This window comes from Agelaius phoeniceus, chromosome 3 (assembly GCF_051311805.1).
Source record: "Agelaius phoeniceus isolate bAgePho1 chromosome 3, bAgePho1.hap1, whole genome shotgun sequence".
In the NCBI taxonomy this organism is placed as follows: Eukaryota; Metazoa; Chordata; class Aves; order Passeriformes; family Icteridae; genus Agelaius; species Agelaius phoeniceus.
In genome coordinates, this window is record NC_135267.1 from 62,580,790 (window position 1) to 62,593,308 (window position 12,519).

General features: G+C 37.5%; 1 protein-coding gene across 5 annotated transcripts in view; it reads right to left on the reverse strand.

Annotated features, from left to right (window-relative positions):
• The window catches only part of SERAC1 (serine active site containing 1), a 25,591-nt gene continuing 13,072 nt past the window's right edge, over positions 1-12,519 (reverse strand). For all 5 annotated transcript variants that reach the window (XM_077175428.1, XM_077175427.1, XM_054628596.2 and 2 more), the window contains 7 exons: positions 10,236-10,386; positions 9,300-9,441; positions 8,421-8,521; positions 5,368-5,465; positions 4,642-4,824; positions 4,143-4,286; positions 1-2,290 (listed from right to left, as the gene is read on the reverse strand). In XM_077175428.1, the coding sequence (XP_077031543.1) occupies positions 2,160-2,290; positions 4,143-4,286; positions 4,642-4,824; positions 5,368-5,465; positions 8,421-8,521; positions 9,300-9,441; positions 10,236-10,386 (950 nt within the window). In that variant the 3' untranslated portion in view covers positions 1-2,159. The remainder of the gene's footprint in view (positions 2,291-4,142; positions 4,287-4,641; positions 4,825-5,367; positions 5,466-8,420; positions 8,522-9,299; positions 9,442-10,235; positions 10,387-12,519) is intronic.

Genomic DNA, 12,519 nt, shown 5'->3' on the forward strand with positions numbered 1-12,519 from the left:
TTCAGCTGGCAGATCATTAACCTTTAATACATTTTGTGACATATCCAAGACATTTTTAAATCACATTTCATTAGTATATTCCAAAAACATAAAACCCAAACCCCCAAACCCAAGAACCCCCTACCAAATATTAGTTTTAGAAGTTACACATATATAAATACAGTTACAAAAAGGAGAACATTGCCTTAATAATTCCAGTTACAAAACATAGATGCATTTGCTAGGATTAATGTTTAAAGTCACTGATCTGAATCTGAGTAAGCCAAAGGAGTCTACTAAAACTAATAGATTTGTCACATGAAACAAGCATTCAGTTATTAGAAGTCTTGTCTATTCACCATGAATTCCACATACTCTACTCTGTGAATACAAAGTGTACTAATATATTTACACTCTGAAGTCTAAACCACAGTGTAAAAAATATAGACCTCTTCAGGAATAATGACATCTCTCTTACATTTTCTATACAAAATACTGCCATGCAGTGTTCTTACCTACCTCTCAGTTAGGGAGGGAAATGCTCTTTTTGCCAGTGTAGTGATGTACAGTTTCTGTACTGCTCTTGTGAATTTTACTTTGCAGTTCCCTCAATTTCCAGTGTAAAGCTGTATTCAAGTCTACAAATTCAAGCGTATTTAGAGCTGCAGTGTCCTCCTGGGCTGCCCTCAGGACCTGGCAGGACTGCAGTGCCCACAGCACCAAGCCCATGCAGAACTGCAAGGTGCATCCCAGCTCCTTGGCAGCTTTCACAGCCATCATTTGAAGGACACTAATACTGGATCCATCTCACAGGAGTGACATGAGAAGACACCTCAAGCCTGTCATCAATACAGACCTTATTTAACAAATGGTCAGCAAAGGCAGTACAGCTTTACACAGCCCATGTTTGTTTTCAGAGAGGGATGCAGGTGTAAAGAGACTAAAGAGACCACAATAACATGAGGCTGCTTTTAGCCACAGTGCAAATTATTTAAGACTTCAAAAAAGTGACTGTGCACTGCCATTTTTTCATCTAAAAAATACTGATTTCTCATCAGTACTGTTAGGGTATCCTAAACATAAACAAACAAACTCAAATAAGACACTGCTGGTTTTCTCTGTATCTACACCAGCAGACATATTTGGGCCCCAGGAAACCAAAACATTTGTGGTAATTTCCAGTGAGGCCTTACAATCACCTGATTTTCTTCCTGCCTTACCTTTTTCTACCCCAGCTCCAATCTGTAAGCATCAGCTTTCTTGTCAGGGCCTACATCTGTTGTGCTCCACCTGAGCATTTTCAATGCTCTTCTTTAAATCAGCTACAGAAAAGTTTCTGTATGAGTAACACGAGCCAGGGATTTGAATGTACCAACTTCTTGGAGTCTCCCAAGAGCAAAGAAGAGCTGAGCTCATCAAACACATCTCCAATGAGAACAGGCACAGAACTGCCCTGTCTGACCAGACACACACTGTCCTAAGGAAAGCAGTCTCACAAGTTGCTAAGATTAGGAGGGAAATACACAAGAAGATGAACATTTCTTTTCTTTTGTTTTCATTAAAACAACCACAATTTTCTAAGCAAGGCAAGCTACCAACCTGTCCATTTCTCATGCAGAAAAACAGATGCTGCATCTGCTGGCAAATGTGGGTGATGTTTTAAAAGAAAAGGCAAATGACAAAACCTCCTAAAATTGGGTCACTAGGCCAAAGTGCTACCTTAATTCACTTGAATACTAATTTTTCAGGCTCCAGTCAGGCTACCTTACCATGGGCAGCAAACCACAACTTTGCAGCAGTCACATACTGCTTTCTCCCCTTTGACACAACAAATAACCACCTCATTTAATTGTTTTTAATCCTGTCTATAAGATTTTATCCCAGCTGTATATTTATCTGCTTTCAAAGCAAGCTTGGTTATTTGTTGGTTTTTTTTTTTGCTAAAAGAAGATACCCTGGGCACGGACTTTCTTTTTGCCAAGTTTGTATTTGTTTTGGATGTATTTTGAGAAAGAAATTGGACAGGTGCCTCAAGTTCAAGATGTACAGGAAATTATTCAGCAGCAGATACTATAGACACAGCACCCTTGTAATTCTGCAGATCCCCTAACAAATGTTAGAAGTTTCTGTGTTACACCAAACACAGGACACAACCAGGAAAGGATGGCAAAACCTCAGTCTCACAGTTCTGGGGCTAAAACATCCTGAATGAACTTCAGTGTACGTTGATACAGGAAAGCATCCTTCTTCTTTGGCTTGCAAATATTTAGATGATTAACATCCACTGGAATAAGGTCTCCAATTCCTATGTCTGGAAAAGGAAAAAAAAAACAAACCAAAAAACTACCAGAGTTCATATGACAACCTAGACTGAAAAGAACATCTTGCATTAGCAATTTCTCTCTCAAAAACAACTTCTCCTATCTTCAGTAAAACTCTTTGTTCATCATTATTTTTTCATGTGCTAAAAGCATCAGTACACACAGTTATGGCCTGATAGAGCTCTGTGTTGCCACAAAACCCACACTGGCACATGAGACACCATTAGGTCAGAGTTCTGCTGTCTTTGTTTGAAATACACAAATGTACATTTCTCCATACAGACAACTTTGCTGAAACAAAACTTCATTTACTGATAGCACGGTCCTGACTGAGGTTTAAGCATTGATATGATCAGGGATGTAGTTTAATGCATGGTAACTTGAATCTGATCACCACTAATTGCCCATATCCCTTACACAAATACTTTGACATGGACATTAAAATTTGGACTACAATGACCCTGAAATATGCTGCAAATCACTAAGCACATTTCCAGATAAATGAAATATTTACATTGCTTAATTGTAGAATACAAATATTCCATTTTCAGCTACTGATTTTGGGCACACTACAGCATTTATTCTTTCTTGACAGCCATCACTGCTAACTTTCCAGTTAGGATGCTGTGACTGCCACATCCCAGTTTATTGTCTATTCTCCCATCACCTAGAGAAATCCTCCATTTTGCTTTGACTTCTGTATCTCAAACCATGTAAAACTACACTAGAGCAGGGTGAAGCTCTGCTTTCATGTGCACAAGCAGACATGCAAGAAACAGGGAGCTGTTTGCCCATCAGCCTGTGTTTTGAACAGTGGCCTGCTACAGAACTGCTAGGTGCCCTCTAAAGGTTTTCAAGAGCACTCATGTGCTAGGTGTCACCCCTAGAAAAGGAGACATGCTACAAAATTACAAGTGCACAGTACTCACTTGGGTTCTGTTATTCAGCCCTCTTTTTAACCTTATTTTGTTAAATAATAACAAAAAAAAGTTCAGTTTTTCAGTCCTTTGCAATAAAACTGCATCAGCAACATTTTTGCAAAACATTGCTGCTCAAGAGGATCTGCCGCAAAAAACTGCTAAATAGTAACTCAGATAAACAGGGATATACAGCCCACCTTTTTCAGAGTACCTAACCCTGCACTCAAGCTTGTGGATTTAGCTGGTGGAAAGCCTGATCTAAAACCTAACAAAGCAGTGGTTTCTGGCTTTACAGATATCTCGGGCAGTGCAAAAGAAAGACTGAAAATATAAGACTTAAAACAGTTTTCTAAGTTGAACACACATAAATAAAAGCAAGGGAAAAACATGTCTGGTTTCCCCTTCTCCTAAAAAAGGCAAAAAGATGGAGGGAACTCTTCAGGAGGCAAACTCTATTGCTGGAGTTCACGAGATGTGGAAGGTAAAGGATTCTTAACACTGAAAACCAGCTTTGTGACTTTTTCCTTCCATTAGCAGTTGGCTAATTTTCTTTCTTAGTTTTTTAAAGGAGCAAATAAAGGAGTTTACAGAAGCATCTGAAACACTATGCAGCCTACCTATTCAAAGAGAAACCACAACTAGTCATAATTCCAAATGAAAGGACTCCAACATCAGACCAGGGTCTACCCTTCTTTTTAACAGATGTTATTCTGATTTCACAAAATCAAAACAAACAACTGTTATTTTAAGATCTAAATGTAGCTGCTTCTGATCTCAGCAGAAGTTTAAACAAAAACCCCCACACTGTACTAGCCTTATTTTTCTACATTTTTTACCATAATATTTATAACCTTTTCTAGTTATTGATGTTTACATCAACAGATATCAAATTCAATAAATTAAATGGCTATTTCTCACTTACCTGCTGACTCTACAGGTACAACATGCAGTTTTAACATGCTGCCTATGTGTGTGGGTAGGGTTTCTGCAAAACTCAGCACTGAAAATTTCTTGTCTTTGGCAAAAGACAAGAAGTCATCATTCAGCTGTTTAAGGGCAGGAGAATCTGGAGAAAGAGCAACATAATTTTTACAGTGTTATAAGATTATATCATTCTTCTGGCAAGGGTGAGAGATGTTTTTATTACTATGACAGTAAAAGGTGTAGCATTTTGTTTGTAATCCCTTTTTCCAACTAGCATAGGCAACAATTTCTTCTGACTCCCCCTTTTTCCTCTCACCTCTGCAATCAAATGAAACAACTACTCAGAATTGCTTGCAATAATTCAACACACAACCCAAAACAAAAAGGAGGTTTGTTGTTTTTCCCCAGCTTTCTCTGACAGCACAATGAAAAAACTGAAAGCACCAAGAACAGATTAGCAGAGTTCCTGTTGCTAGATGGTAGCAAAGTGAACATACCCTTGCTGAGCTCTTTAACCTCCACAGATGGGAAGAGGAGATATCTGGCATTTATAGAATATTCAGCCAGCTGGGAACCATGGTGAGGTACACTATAAAATATGATTCCTCTGGTGTTGTTTACAATTTTATCCATTTCTGGATTCTTGGAAGCATCCACCAGCATCTTTTTGACTAGAAGACCTGGCAACAGAAGCTGAATTAATGCAGGGATTTAAATCACTGGGAAATAATGACCATGCTATATTAACCATGAGACAACTAACCATATTCTTGCCTTGGTTGATTAGTCCTTAGATTGTCAAATATGTAAGATTAACTTGAAAAAAACCGAAATCACGCTTGAGGAGGCATCAATATAAAATGTCAATGAATGATGCAAATCCAAATTTGATTTCTGTTATGTGTTGCTAATGACATTTACTATATGCCTGATCATGGAGAAAATTTTGCCTCTGGATTTCCACTTACATGAATTTCAACTCATTGAGTTTTTAAATCAACACAGTAAGAACAAACAGCAATAACAATCCTTTCAAAACCTATATGCTATTAAATATAATGCATTAAGAAAATAGAAATCTGGTTTTCATTTTTAGGTCTTTGCCAATTTTTTTTAAATAAACTATTCTGAATAATTGCATTTCTACCTGAATTTGGTTAATGGCTTATTCTGAAATCTTTAATGCAAATAAATGCTTTATATCAAACAGGCAACACGCTTACCACCCATGCTATGGGATACCCACACCAGAGGTCTGTCTCCAATCCCAGCAGCTTTGAGCTTGTCAAGCAGCTCACTGCTCCTGAAAGCAATAGACTCCCTGCACAGAAAATACAAACAGAGGCATCATGGAGCATGACAGATTAAAAGGCAATGTTAAATCACAATGAATCTTAGTGCTGCACATTTATGAAAGTGAATTAGGTAAACAAATAATAATTATTTAATTATTGTTTCTACATTGAAAAAGGCCAAGAACTTTTGTAAGGATCGCTTCACAAGGACAATGGGAATTGAGCTAAATTCAATTTCTTGCTCTTGCTAGGAAGTCTTTAATTTTGCTCAGCAAATATTTCTGTTTTCTTGACAAGTTGTTTTATGGAGTTTTAAATAGTTTCATTATACACATTGTAGCAAAACAGTTGTAATTCTATGAAAGCAACATCAACACCTAATGAACTTTACACTCTGCAACATGAACACACCTCATACACGCTTTGCTAAACAATGCTCAAAATATGGAGCAATGCACAGAAATTTAAAAACTAAGTGCATAATCAACCAGTACATTTAAAAAATCACAACCAATGTCAGTTACACTTGCCAGACAATCTCCAAATGCTTTCTACTGGAATAGTATGAAAGCACAATAATCTCCATTTTATAAACAAGAAGACTGAGCTGTGGAAAGGATAAGCTACACATTAAAGTTTGAAAATGAATCTGTGGTAGAACCAAAACAAAACCAATGCCAATGCCCAATCCAAGCTTGAAAGTGCAACACTTGCACTTTACTTTGCTCCTTGCAGTGTAACAAGAATCAAACACAGAAGGCCCTTCAGTAATGAAAACATCAGGATATGGGGGCAACCACTGTGCAAAATAATTCACTTCATCTCTATTGGTCTCAGCATTCTCACTAGAAATTGCTTTATAGCACATATGAAAAGAATAATCAAATGTGTCTTTTCAGATGAACAGTACACTCTAGGCTAGCAGAGAGACATAAAAATTCACTTTTGAAACAGTGAATGAGACTGTATATTTAAGATCAAACCTAAGGTTGTTTTTCTACTGCAACCTCATTGTTGTTGCTAGTTAAAAATATCTTCAATATCTTTCATTTATTATTAACCACATAAAATTATCAAATATTTTGGTTGGGTGATCATAAATAGTTGGTAATGCAATTTTCCATTTTGTAATGAAAAAGATGTTATCTTTGGGAAATAAAAAGGAAATCTATGTTTATTTCTTTTAACATACTTGCTCCAGACAGACACAAGAAGAGTTTTCTTAGAATCATAGAATCATTTACGTTTAAAAGACCTACAAGATCATGGAGTCCAACTGCTAGCCCAAAGACAGACAAGTCCACCACAAACCCATGTCCCTAAGAGCCTTATCTGCCTGTCTTTATATTATCTTCAAGGATCAGGACTCAACCACTTCCCCAGGCAACCTCTTCCAGGGCTTGACAATGCTTTTAGTGAAGAATTTCTTCCTAATACCCAATCTAAACTCCCCTGGTGCAATTTAAAGCCAATTCCAGTCTTCTTGGACCTGCACAGGTAACCACCTACATGCTCCTTACTGTAATTTTTCTGCCTAATTCCAAATAGGCAATTAACAGTCACGTGTTCCTCATTTTCTCCCTGCTTACATGTTTTCCTTAATGCAATAATTGCCAGAGAGGGGAGGGAATGAACAAGTACCACGTTCCCAGTCTATTATACATGTTGAATTTTCTTTCTTCCCTGCACAAAAAACACTATTAATTTTCAGATTCTTAACCTGTAAGCAGCCATGCACCTGCCCTTGCTGCAGTACACAAGTCGAATTTGCAGTACTGGTTACATGCTTAAATATCTGCATAAATGTTTGAAGGATTCTGATTTAAAGATCACTGAACCTAATAACCAAATTCTATTCAAGACAGAAATCCTTTACAGGCTCAAAGTGTTCTTATTTTTCAACATGTTTGGAGGTAGCATCTTCCTCTAACCCATCCTGTTCAAGGTCAGTAAAAACAGCATTTCTCTGGCATGGGTAATTACACTCTGATTGAAGATACAGTTATTGTATTTTATCACCAAAGAAACATTTTTTGAATAACATAACAGTATGTTTGTATCAGAAACAGTGTGGCCAGCAGGACTAGGGAAGGGACTGGTGAGGCAGCACCTCAAGTCCTGTGTTCAGTTTTGGGCCTCTCACTACAACAATGACATTGAGGCTCTACATCAGGTCCAGAGAAGGGCAATGGAGCCAGTGAAGGGTCTGGAGCACAAGTCCTATGAGGAGAGGCTGAGGGATCAATTAGCCTGGAGAAAAGGAGGCCCAAGGAGGACCTTACCACTCTCTACAGCCACCTGAAAGGAGGGTGTAGCTGGGTGGGGGTTGGCCTCTTCTCCCACGGAACAGTGACAGGGACAAGAGATAACAGGGAAGGTTTAGGTTGGCTATTAGGAAAAATTTCTTCATCAAAAGGGTTGTGATGCTCTGAAACAGGCTTCCCAGGAAGTGCTTGAGTCCCCATTCCTTGAAGCTTTTAAAAAGCATGTGGATGTGGCACTTAGGAACATTGTTTTGTGGTGGCCTTGGCAGTGCTGGGTTAATGATTGTACTTGATTACCTGAAGGGTCTTTTCCAACCTAATTGATTCTATGAAAATATATGCTTCATTTTATCAGGAGTATAAAGCCACAGTACAGTGATTTTTTTGCTGTGCTTATGAAGCATTATTGTGTCACTTTAAAAAAAGACACCTCTTAAGATATAAAGTTGTATTTTCATTAACTAATAGCATCATTTACTGTCTCCCTTAACATGAAGCAAAATAGACTGTAAGAATTCATGAAATTGCCACATGTAGCTATCCATGAGGCTAAAAACTTCAGCATACCATGACTATACTTAATATTTCTCCTAATTTGATTTTTCAAAGCAACAGTAAAAGTTAAATTGACTCTTTCAGAGTAGGTGATCCCAATGATCAGCTTTACAGGTCTGTGTCCTGCCCCTGCCTCCAAACTGCAGATGCTGCATTTCTTACCTTTGAGCCTCAACAGGACATTTTGCTTTCCAGTCACTCAAATGAGTGTCATACTCCACAGATATGATTCTAAGGGAAGGACAGTCTGTAGCAAGCCATGTCTAAATTAAAGAAAAGCAAAACCAAAGGAGCTTATAATTGATGTACTTAAATTCTTGAAAGCAGTGGAGAAAAGATGTTACTATGGGGACAATATCAAGAAAGACTTTTGCTCTTCAGTTAATCCCCAAATATATGTTACACCTGGATTGTCATTCTTTTATCACATGCTGGTGAACTCTTAGATTGTGTCTGAGGCACAAAGCAGGCAGAGAGTGGAGATTCATCTCTAACTCGTGCATTCCTGGCTCCCTCTCCTGGGTGAAACGAGTTACTAAGATTACCAACAGGACTGATCAGTTCAAGTTTCACAGAGATACTTTTAGTGGCTATACCAGCGTGTTTGCTTGGAGCAGTAATTACTTATTCACCAACAATACTTAAATAGCAATCTGCACAAAGTAAGGTACTCAGACACCTAGGTAAGAAAGGGAACTTAATTTAAAATGTTATTATATAAATCTTCCTCAGCAATAATGTTCCATTAAAAAAAGAAAAAAAAAAAAGAAGAGAGAGCATAAGGAAATCAGCCATTGCCACCTCTTTCACTAGCATGTGAATGATGTTGAGAACATAAAACTTAGCAGGGATTTTTCCTTGCAAGAACAACAAACAAGTCATTAACAAAAACTTATCAGGAACTTGGAAACTGCCACTTGTATAACAGACTACAAGTAATTGAATGAAAAAAAGACATCTGCCAGACAGTGTCCTTCTAGATGCTCGGGACAGCTCTCCTGAATGAGCAGCCACATGTGAAAATGTTACTGTTTGTTTTACCTTTGGCCAGCACTGAGTGTATTCCTCTTCCCCTTCTGAGGCCTTTCTATCCAAATGCCGGTCAATGTCCTGCTGCCGCCAGGTTTTAAATGCTGCTCCCAAAAGCCCATGAACAAAGAGGATGTCTGCTCTGACAGGCTGGCTGATCAAGCAAAAGGAAATTGTAAGAGATATGTGGTACCTGTCCTTTTAGCAAATTGGAACTTTTAACCTAAGGGATGCCAAAATGCTTTTTTTAACATGACATGTGACTTCTTACCTTATGGACAACATTTCATGATATTTCAAAGAGCATACTCAGATAAAAACAACAATTAGGGAACCACACAGAAGAAAGATATAAAATGAGGTATGGAAAGTATCCATATCATAAATCATAATTCTCTATAATGAAAAACACCTTTCCTGCCAGCCACTGTTCATGTGGCTTGGTAGCTCCAGCCTTATTATCACATTAGATCTTCACTGTAACCAGAGTAACACCAATGACCCAGGGAACAGTTACTACTGACACCCACGCTGGAGACTGCTTTAGTCCCAGACACACAACCACTGTTACTGAGGATGAAAATTTACTGCAACTTATGCCAACATGTGCTGTTGCCAGTAGAATAATTACAAGGCACTATATCCCAAGAAAAAGTGCAAAGGTTAAACAGTTGCAACCCACACAAAGCAGCAATTAATTTCATGTCTTGTGTTCAGATTTTCCATGCATTACAGTAATACTCTGTCCACACCTAGGGACTGCTCCAACCACTTTTACTGTTCTTCTGCTTGAGAATCTAAATTCAGTCCTTTCAACCCACCAAAGAACAGGAGAGGCAAGGTAACATCAGTACAGCAGCACTCTGATGTCAACTCTTCCAAAGTTTTGTAACAGAACAGCAGAACAAGTAACTCCAAGTACAGTATGTACAATGACTCCTACTTTACCTGCTACGATATTGTGGATGTAAGACATAAACACCATCTGCATATTTTTCTTTCACCATGTCCCTGTCTAGATTAGCCAGAGCTCTGGATGCATGAGAAGACTGAATGATGTATGGGGATTTCATTACTTCAGCAAGAACAGAAACCCAACCTACATTGAGAAAAGGAAAGGGCAGGTCAACTAACAGAAACATCATCTGAACAACAGAATTCAGAAACATCAACCATCAAACCATACATCTGAAAATAGATGTTAAAACTTAAGAACGGCAACGTCAAAATAAATTATTTCAATCTACTCTTTACCTCAGGAAAGTACATGCTAGCTAAGTGGAATCTCCTAAATTCAAAAATTCAGATGTATTTTATGACTGTTCATCTTATGATCTGAAGAAGAACCCCTTCTCAGAAGAAAAATAAAGTGTATCAGCAGGTCAGCACAGCTGTAGCAAGAACAGATCTCAGATCTCTTTTTGCAGGTAAAATGCCAGGAAATGGAGACAGTGAAGCTTAAAGCATAAGAAAGGTATAGAAAACAACCTACAGGAGCAATGGCAGGTAAAAAAATTGATGTTTGCTGTGAAAGTACAATAATTTCTAATTTTAAAATCCAGCATAAAAAAAAACTCTCTTGTGATTAAAATATCTTCGCTATTCTAAAATTTGTATACTATTTATACATTAGAAACGTAAGACAATTAAATTGGATACAATCCTCAATAAAATTTTAAGTCAAAGATAATAAGGCTGAAAAACACTTTATGATACTGTACCTCAGGCGTAAAATTTTCTCAAATACGGAAGGAAATTGTCATAGACTACTGAGAAATGTAAAGGAATGTTTTGATGTGCATATGCACAGGTTTCTTTAAAATCCTGATAAATCTTGTTGCTAGCAAAAACAGCCTATAAATCAGTTACATTACAGTCAAGTCCATAAATAAAACCTGGGAATTTACTTCATGAGCATTGTTTCAAAACCATTACATTATGTTGTTACTAGTATAGTTGGTAAGCTGCTAATTCAAAACCATTTACTGTAAACTGAGGAAAAGAACAAATTGACATTCGAGTTTTGCCTTAAACTAACAAAACTACTAGGACCTTTGAGGACTATATTCTTTATTTAAGAATAATGTATTTAAATTATGTTTCTAAGCAGAATACATGCTGACCACTGTGAAAGTTGTACTTAAGAAGAATACTATCGGAAGTCTACTTTCAGTTCTCCAAACACAATGGAAGATAGTCTGACTAAAACTAGCTTGGTCTCTGGTTTTGCATTTCGCAGTCAAGATGAAGAGTCAAAAATAACTGTTCAGAATCAAAAGTAAGTGCTCTACTCCCAGATACCCCATCACAGCTACTACACAGTGCATTACTGTTTTTCTTCTTCCTATGCCAGCAGTTTTTGCAAGAAAAAGAGCCTTAGAGGTTCTTTCTTCTTATGCATCATCCAGCAATAAAAGAGAAGCTTTATCAACTCTGGACTAGAAGTATCCAACTGCTCATCTCTGGAGTTTGATTCACTGTCTAAAATTCCTTTTGTACTGAGGGCTCTGTCCCAGGGAGCTGCTGACTCTCCTGTTTCAATCTCTTCTACATGTATGGATTCAGCAATCATTAGAATTTAAGAATTGTGCCAGAGCCCGGGACAAAGGCCTTTATGTCCAGCTGCCTTTCTTCAGAAGTGAGCAGTATGGAAGCTGCAGACCAATATAAGAATAAGAATACAAAAGGACAATTATACAGTTCTGATTCTAGTCTATACACTCAGATTTTCAGCAGTCAACTTTGTTTCCATTTGTAGAACTTTATGGATTTTTCATTTCATGAATTTGTCTCATCACTCTTTGAAGCTCTGTGAGTCTTCAACCACCATGTTTTGTGGCAACTTTTATTTTGGTCATGCAATATATGGAAAATACTATTTATTTGTTCTCTCTTTTTATAATTTAATGTACAAGAACCTTTGGTCTTGCATTACAACAAACAGCAGATGACCATTCCCTCTTTGCCTTCTCTATGCCAGGGAAGAGAATTTTATAAATCTCCATCATATTCTCTTTCAGTTGCTTTTTCCATGCTAAGTATCTTAGTCTAGTTATTTGTTCTTCATATCACAGCCATTGCAAATTTTTAATCACCCTCACCATCTTTTCCCATGCCTTTGCTACTTCTCCTTTGTGTAAAAATGCACACTGTATTAAACAGGCAGACATCTGCTTGGATTTATAGAACAGCATATTGACATTTTCTATTTATTTCTTTTATTTAATTATCT